This window comes from Dasypus novemcinctus, chromosome 10 (genome assembly GCF_030445035.2).
Source record: "Dasypus novemcinctus isolate mDasNov1 chromosome 10, mDasNov1.1.hap2, whole genome shotgun sequence".
NCBI classification, from domain to species: Eukaryota; Metazoa; Chordata; class Mammalia; order Cingulata; family Dasypodidae; genus Dasypus; species Dasypus novemcinctus.
Window position 1 is genome coordinate 45,829,424 of NC_080682.1, and position 8,852 is coordinate 45,838,275.

The following is an 8,852-nucleotide window of genomic DNA, read 5'->3' on the forward strand; positions in this document are numbered from 1 at the left end:
TAACGCATCCCTCAAAACCTAAATCAGGCCTGGAAGCAAAGATATCCCAGTAACAATGTGCACACCTAGTACCCAGAGATCTTGGGTTCTAAATGCCATTTCTAACTAAAATGAATAAGAGCTCCTAAGAGAGATTGATGATGGCAGAGCCAGGGCAGGAAAAGTGAGTCTAAAATGTATTTTTGTGTCAGAAAGTAAGAACGTACTCAAATAATGATGGGGGATGTGTCAAAAGGGCAAAGAGCCCATCTAAAAGGGCTCCCACTGGCCAAATCTAAAGATCGAAATAAATAATGCACAAAAAGACTATAGCACATTGAATAAGAATTCATGCGTCTATATTGATATGTAAAGGCATTTTAAGGTGGATAGGATAGGGAGAAGGCTGAGTCCTTTTGTTCACAGAAGAATTTTAAGTAATAAATGTAGAAAAGATTAGAAGAAACAGAAAAATCATTTTAAACCACAAATAATACTTGATTGAGGCAAGACTCATCAGCAGTTGCTAAAACTGTTGGCTGAAAGATTTAGAGGGAATAAGATATGGAGAAATGCCCTATATACCACCTTAACTAACCTAACATTACCAATAGCAAGACAAACTGACGTTATATGCCTCCCGATACCATATAATGAGAAAGGCACAACAATATCTGTGCTAAAAACGCATAATCTGAATCTAACATAAGGATACAGTCAGACAAATCCAAGCTGTGGAATGTTCTGCAAACAATTCTCCTGGACCTTTCAAAAGCGTTGCTATCATGAAAGTGAAAAAAAAAAACAAACCAGTGTGGGCAACCAGCTGTAAAACAAAGGAGACAAAAAAGACATGACAACTACAAGCAAACTGTACACTTGAGTAGGTCCTGGATGGGGGAAAAACCAAAAAGAACTTTATTTCCCCCAGAGAAGATCTTTACTGAGATATCAACTGAGGATGTCTAGGAATATGGACTACAGATGAGATAGTACTGTGTCCATGTTCAATTTCCTGAACATTTATATATAATATAAAATATATATTACATATTTTATAAAATATTTTATATTGTGGTTATAGAGGACAAGGGACAGCAAACCACCCCCACAGGTCAAATCCAGCTCCTTATTTGTTTTTATGCAGCCCATGAGCTAAGTATGGTTTTACATTTTTATTGATTGGGGAAAAAAAAGGAGTACTTTGTGACATTTGGAAATTATATGAAATTCAAATTTCAGTGTTCATAAGGTTTTATTGGAACACAGCCACACTCACGCACGTCTGTGTTGTCTACAGCTTCTTTCACGTTACAATAGCAGAGTCGAGTGTTCGCAGTGTGGAGTGTATGGCCCCCAGTGCAAAAATATTTACCAGGTGGACCTTTTGCTGACCCCAGGTACAAGAGGACACCTTGTCCTTAGGAGACACAGGCTGAAGTATTAAGAGGTAAAGTAGCATGTCTGCAACTATATCTCAAACAGTTCATCAAGAAAACAAAAAAGGCCATGAGTGTGTGTGTGTATGTACACATGCAGGTGTATAGAGAGAACTATAAAGCAAATTCGGTAAAATGTTAGCAACAGGTGCATCTAGATGCAGGGTGTGTGAGTGTTCTTTATACTATTCTTACAAATCTCTTCTACAGATTTGGAAATTTTCAAAATAAAGAGTTTATAGAAATTCACCAAGCATGAAAGGCATGTGCACACACACATACATGCACACGCATGCCCGGGTTGTCTCAACTGCCCCTTCTTTTGTGAAACCTTCCTGGACGAGCTCATTATTCCTCCCAGCTCTGTGCTACCCCCAAATGAGTAAAACCTGCCTACTCTGGTTCACATCTCCCGGTGCTGCAATTGTCTGCTTATACCTCCATCTGCCACACTCACTCGGGTCTCAGACTCTTCTGGAGGGTGTGCCACGAGCTTTTGCACCTCCAGTTTCAAGTTTTAAAATAAATCCCTGTTTTATGATGGAAGCTGCAATGGAAAACACTGAAACACCATTTCACATCCGCTTCTCCCCAGAAAGTAGGAGGCTGATGGACAGGGGTCCAGCCCTCTCACCACAGTGTCCTCCTGCCCAGTCCCAGCACCCAGAAGGGCTGCCGCCTCATGTTAGGGCCAGAAGGCACTGGTGGCTCACCAGCTCCCCTTTGCCCAGCGGCTGCCAGAATTGGACCCCGTGTGGCTAAATGTGCGTGTTTAGCCTCATTCCTGGCTCCATTTAGGGTTTCCACCCTTGTTTTCCTTTCTTCCCTTGCTCCCACTTTTAATTGGCAATTCTGTTATATTTTATGTATCCTGCTAGGCTGCCCTAAATCCTTTCTGGAACACAATGGGGCGTAAGTGAGAAACTGAAATAGCAACACTATACTCGCCTCCTCTCTCCTCTACCCCTTTATCAGACCATCCGGCTGCAGAGCACCCACAGGTACCTCAAGCTCATGGCGTCTCTGGCCTGCACCGCAGAGGGCACCTGGGAGACCTTGGCGGTGATGTTGGGAGTTTGCATTTCCAGTTAGATGAGAAAGCAGAAGAAGGGGCATTTCTTCTCTAAACAGCCAGAAGTGAGGACACGACTCCCACTAGGGAGGCCAGCACAAGAAGGAGGAATGCAGACTGGAAATGGCCGTTTGGTCCACAGACCCAGGCCCTCACCCCAGTGCACAAGAGGAACAACTTTCTGTGCATACAAAGCTCCAGGGAGACCGAGGGAACTTACGCTGAGCAGGCAGGGCGGGTAGAACCAAGGCAAGGAGGTGGGGACAGGTGGGACAGGTGAGGGAGAAGATGAGGACCGAGGGCCAGGGTTCTGGAGGCAGGCTGCAGCACCTGAACCCACGCTCAGCTCCTCACTACCCGGTCAGTTTTGCACAAAATGACTCCTCCTCTCCAGGCCTCAGCGTCCTCAGCTGTGCAATGGATAGACTATCACCTCCCTCACAGGGGCGCGGTTAGGATCAAATGGGAATACAGCACTGAGCACAGCGCCCAGCAGGTAGTGAGCGCTCGGTAAATATTCACAGTTATGCCCAGCATTGCCACGTGGTCGCTTCTCCTGCAGGAGAGTGCACACGTTGAGGAGTTGTAGAAAGCAGTGCGTTTTCTTGGCTGCAGGCCAGAGCTTTGGAAGGCAGAAAGAGAGGGACAAGAAAAGACAATACCAAGTATGGCTTTGGGACAGGACTTGACAACTGAACGCACTTTGTTGAGGATGTGGGGCTTCCGGACCCTGGACCAAAATCCGCGCCTGTCCCCTCCTCCCCACGCTCAGCCCATCATCTGGGCAGGCAGGGGGAAACAAAAGTTTTTCCCCAAATGAGGCCCAACGCTTCCTCCCAACACACACACAGACACACACACGGGCCCCTGCCTTCCTGAGCCAGTTAGCACATCCATCTGTGGCTGCTCACCTTCTGGATCACAAAGGTCAAAGCCTCCACAGGGACGTGGTCCTCCGACCCCCAGCCCCGCCCTCCCCGCTGCAGCCCTGCAGTCAGGGAGCGCCAGCTTCCCCCAAACCTCCAAGGGAGGGCCAGCCCCGCCTCCAGCCCCGCCCCCTGAGCTGCGGGCCACACCCACTCCTGACCCGGAGGTGCTGGGCCACCCCAAGCTGCAAACTCCCGGGCTCCCTCCGCTTCCTTTCCTCCCAACCTCAGACGCACGCCAGGCAGCACACCTGGGGGAGCGTGTCTGCTGTAGAGATCCCAACCTTCCTTGGCTGGGAAGTCCCAAGGCACAGGTTCTGGCAGGATGGGGGGAATCCTAAGAGCCTGTCCCTGTGATTTTCCCACAGGCTGAGACACCATTAGCCTCCTCTGTTGAGCTTCTACCCATCCTTCAAAACCCATCTCCAATCTGCCCAGTCAAAATCAGCCTCACTTCTCTGTGCCCCTCTAGCCCTCTCTGCAACCCTGCGACCACCAGCAACGCTCTGCCTTTGCACGACTTGGTTGGGAATGAGCCTCCTTTCCTCCAACGCCGCTTGGCCCCAGCTCCATAAGAACCCAGGGTGCTCCTCCTGCACGCCTGCTACCCCATACCAGCCTGCTCCGGGCCTGGCACTTGGGAGTTGCTCTGTGTCTCTGGACAGTTCCGTTGAATCCGGACAGGTAACCACACCAGGTGGCTCTGAAGTGCTCCACCCTTAGTCATGGCTTCCCATCAAGGACTCCTTCCGGATCCCCGGCACTGTGGAGAAGCCCTGCCTTGAAGGAGCCCCAGCTCCACCGCGGCCCAGCTGTGGAGGTTGGGGCCACTGATGCAATGCCTCTGGCCCCCGCCAGTCCACCTGCGGGGCAGCTGGGAGGGGGGCCGAGAGGATGGGCAGAAGGGGCCTGGCATGCACCTGGCACAGGACAATGGCTCAGTAAGCAAGCAGGCTTCTTAAACCAGTCGCCCCACTGGCCGGCTCCTCTCTCCCCTCCTTGCACCTCAACCCCCAGCAATCGAGCTTCTGCCGGCGAAGCTGCTCCACCAAGGGCAGCAGCCCTCAGGCTTGACCGGCTGCAGCACTGACCCCGCCGACCATGCCCCCTGCTCCTGGCTTCTCACGCTGCTCCTTCTCAACTCCTTTCCTCGGCTCCCGTCCCCTACGATCCCTTCAGCTCTGGCGTCCCTCCTTCCCCAACACGCAGAGCGCGGGCCATCTTCCGGCTTGCATGGCATGTATTCACGTGCTCCGCCTTCCCGGGGGCCAGGCCACACCCCCATCCACTTCTGGATGGCTCCACCTGGCCACCTCCCAGGCACCTCAAACTCTCCTCGCCACAACCTGAACTCGCCTTCCCTTTTCCTCTCTCTCGGGCCACCGGCCGCCACCCCCTGCACGTTTTAGTTGCCATCCCCCCCAAACACAGAAAATCACGAGCCTTCCCTTGACCCAAGCCCCTTCCAGCATCCCCATTTCTCAGTCAAAGGCACCTCCACGGCCAGGTTGGGTGGTGGAGTCTACAGGAGTTGTCCTTGACACACCCACTCCCTTACTTTCGCCAATTAGTCTCCAGGTCAGCCCTCTTCCATTAGTGTAGCTCACAAACTAGTTCACCAATTCGGAGTACAGCCACCTCTAACTGGGATGTGGGCTTCTGCTCTTGAGCAACGCCCACCGCCCCCCCCCCCCATATCAGCTCCACAGGCCGCAGCCAAAGTGACCCTTGCAAAACATAACTGTGATAAGTCACCCCCACCCTGCCCTCACCCTACTTAAAACAGTCTAAAGGTGTCTCGCTGTTTTTAAAATAAAGACTGAAAGTTCTAATTTGGTCCTCTAGGCTCTACGTGGGCAGGTCCCCATTTCTTTCTCTGGGCCCCTGTGTTTGCTGTGCTCCAAGCACACTGGCCTTCCTCCAGCTGCTCAAACATGCTGTGCTCTCTCCTGCCACAGGGCCTTTGCCCACGCTGCTCCCGCCACCTGGATGCCCCTCACCCATCCTCAGCTGCTGTGTGTTCCCTTCTTCCTATCGCAGCTCAATTACTACTCCCTTGGAAAGCCTTTCATGGCCTCTCCATGAGCTTTCAGAGTTGAAATTTTACATTTCTTTATCTTATTCTTTGATTAATTCCATCTGCCCCACGGTAAACTCCATGAGTCCAGAATTCATATCTGATTCGGCCTACTTTTGTTTCCCCAGGGCCCAGCCTAGCACAAAGGAAATGCTCAAAAGGTGTTTACTGAATAATGAAAGATCTTCCAACCCCTGTGCCTGCCCTTCTCTTTTGTTCCACATTTCTCACCTCTGTCCAGAGACTCAAGCTGGGCACTCCTCAGTCATCTCTGATAACCCTTCCTCCTTATCTCATTGAAAACTCTTCCTCACCCCCATATCCCATCCATCAATAACTCTTGGGCATTCTCCCTCCTAACTCTTGCTTGAATCTTCCCACCTCTAGCACCTGAGTTCAAAGCACGTCTTCTCTTCCCTGAACCCCCAGCCCAGCCTCCCACCTGGAGCCCCAGTTCTCCAGGCTGCCATCTACTGGGTCACACCTCTGCTGCAAACACCCAATGGCTTCCCACAGCTCTCAGGGTGAAGCACCTACCCAGCCTGGCTCATAAAATGCAGCTTTATCTGCCCTTATCTCCCTCTCTCACCCATCTTTTTGCCTCTCTGCTTCTCACACTCTTTGCGGCCGCCACACGGGATTTCTCCCACTGCCTCTGAACGAGCCATGCTTTCTCTCAGCTGTTTTGTCTACCTAGAGCAACTTTCCATCCCTTCTTTCAACGCTAACTGCTACTCATTCTTCCCTGACCTTCTCAACCAGCTAACAATAATAATAGCTGATATTCACTGTGCACTTACCAAGTGCAGGCAGGATCCTAACAGCTTTAGAGCATTGACTCATTTAGTCTTCACAAACAACTATTATTATCTCCATGTTACAAAACAGGCGCAGAGGTTAAATGACTTGTCCGCGGTCACATTAGACAGTAAATAGCAAAGCCGGCTGAGATCATGGACTTGAACTCCAGGGCTCAAATTCCTAGGCACTATGAGCATTGCCATCTCCCCCCACACTACCCTCAGAGGGTCCCGGGGTCCCCCTTCCGTGGCAGCTATCACGTGTGCATGCTTGTTCAAGGCCCACCCCTCCCCTCTCCAGACCACTCCCTGCAGGCAAGGACCACGTCTGTCTCCCCCCAGCACCTTACACAGCACCTGGCATTGCTGCCTCCCGCACGGCACCTGGTCCACATTACCCACCCTGGAGGAGGGCTTAGGTAAACCCGTGATGACTGCCACTGCCACACACGTGAGAATTCATGGGAGAGCCACCCCGAGTCATGCCGGTCTGGAGGGCTGTGAGCTCCCTGGAGCCCCAGGACTGGTTCTGCTGACTACTGCCAGATGGACTCTTAGTGTGGCTCTCAGCTACCGAAAGTCACAGCCACTCGACCTGGGCAAGGGGACAGCAAGCTCCATCACCCACATGTCTGGGCACCACAGCATGAGGGCAGAAAGCTCCTGAGCCAGGCTGGGGAAGCGTTTAGCTCCCCCTGCTGGTTTCCTCCCACGTTCCTTGGTACTCTCTCCCATGGGAGACGCTCCCAGCGACACTCACCAGCCAGGAGAAGAAGCCAGCTGACTTGTCCTGGGTGGAGATCTGCCCCTCGTATGGACCGAAGATGTGGCCCTTGGGGATGACCTCGTTGATGCAGCGCACGTCGTTCTCTCCGCTGGCTTCCTTGACCACCTCCATGCCCTGGGGGATGGTGAGGGCCGCCCGGTCTGGGATGCCCACGGGCACCGGTGTGTCGGACACAAACACTGGGGGACCGTGGTTTGGACATTCATCCACAAAGTATTCCTGGCAGGACTCACAGACTAGAGGGATGGAAAGAGGAGGGGGTGGGCTCAGTCAGAGCAGGGAGGTAACACCCCCTTTGAGGAAGCCCACCCCGACGGAGGGCAGCTTAGGGCAGTGGAAGGCACACTGCCTGCGACTCAGGAGTCCCATCCCAGCTCCACCCCAACCAGCCGCAGGCCCCTGGATCTTGAGTAGCAATAGTCCATTATCCTCTCTGGGGCTCAAAGAACATGCTTTCCAAGGAAGCCAGTAGCTCCCTTTATATCAAGTTTGAAAAAGGAGAAAGAGCAAGGCTTTGGAATCAGATGGGTCTGGGATGGAAGTGCAACTGTGCATCTGTGGGTACTTTACCCCACCATGCCTTGGTGTCCTCACCTGTAAAATGGGGCCAACAATAGCCACTTCAATGGCTAATGATGAGGGCTGATGGAGGCCTGGGCCTCAGTGCCCATCGTGAGTATTATTACTGCAAATTCCCTAACCAGGGAGACGGGCGTGGAGGTGAAGGGAGGAGCAGCCCAGAGCCCCAAGCTCCACTTACACCAGAAGTCCACTTGCTGGAAGCTTTTGGGCATGATGAGGTCGCGCTTCCCCTTCAGTTTCTTGGGCTCAACTTCCATGGCCGAGGGGTCTGGTCTCCTAGAGCTGGCCAAGACAGGGGCCAGTAAAGTAAGCAAAGACACCATCAGGGAGTGACAGGCTGGTGGGGAGAGAAGCCGGGGCCTGGCAGAGGAGGGCAGCCCACCAGCCTGACCCACTTACAAGGTGGTGGAAAGGGAGGGTCCTGAGACCAGGCCACTGCCTGGGTTTTCTAGGGCCTGTGCTCGCCTGGGGCTCCAGGACTTGCCCGGAGCAGGGTTTAGACAGGTGGGCAGGAGTGGGAGCCCTCCCCAGGGCTCCCAACCCACCCAGCCCGGAGGCCCCCCCGCTCCCCCTGCCTCCCCGCACGGGGCCTCACCAGGGCTGGCCATACTCCTGGTCACGGAGTGGCGAGCAGACCTCCGTCTTCACCACCGTCACCATGTCCCCCACCGCAGCCTTGGTCTGCGCCAAGCACTCCTTCATGTTCTCAGTCATTCTGTCCTGGGGCCGCGGGAGGCGGGATCGGCACAGGAAGAGGATCAAAGAGACAGGGGAAGCGGGGTGAGTGGCAGAGAGGGCAAGCGGGGGTCCCGCGGAGTCCGGTTACCCTCCCTGCCATCCCCAGAGGAAACGCTGAGAACACAGACAACAAAAACAGCTGTAGCCCAGCCAAGAGGAAATGCCATTTCTATCCTGGGCTGGTCCTGGGGACGACTGGAGCCACCAGCCCCACGGGGTCAGGGGCCAGGGAGGCAGCTCAGGCCAGGAAGCAGGACTGGGAAACGGCAGCTTGGACCCCAAGACCCAAGACAGGGCAAAGAGCCTGAGGACCCCCCATGAGCCTGGGCACAAAACCCTGCCGCGGGGAGCAGGGGAGGGATCGAGTCAAAGCCAGCTGGGGCAAAGGGGGCGGGCAAATGGAATGGGTCCTCAGAGCAGGGGACAGCACCCCTCACCCAGCAACTGCCAGG

General features: G+C 53.5%; 1 protein-coding gene across 4 annotated transcripts in view; it reads right to left on the minus strand.

The window, feature by feature from the left end:
• PRDM11 (PR/SET domain 11) overlaps positions 1-8,852 on the minus strand; it is an 81,221-nt gene that overhangs the window by 42,869 nt on the left and 29,500 nt on the right. For all 4 annotated transcript variants that reach the window (XR_009187574.2, XM_058305487.1, XM_058305488.2 and 1 more), the window contains exons 2-4: positions 8,258-8,382; positions 7,841-7,944; positions 7,054-7,316 (exon numbers count right to left, since the gene is read on the minus strand). Coding sequence is in view for 3 of the 4 variants with exons in the window: in XM_058305487.1 (XP_058161470.1) it covers positions 7,054-7,316; positions 7,841-7,944; positions 8,258-8,376 (486 nt within the window). In the remaining variant the exon portion in view is untranslated. The remainder of the gene's footprint in view (positions 1-7,053; positions 7,317-7,840; positions 7,945-8,257; positions 8,383-8,852) is intronic.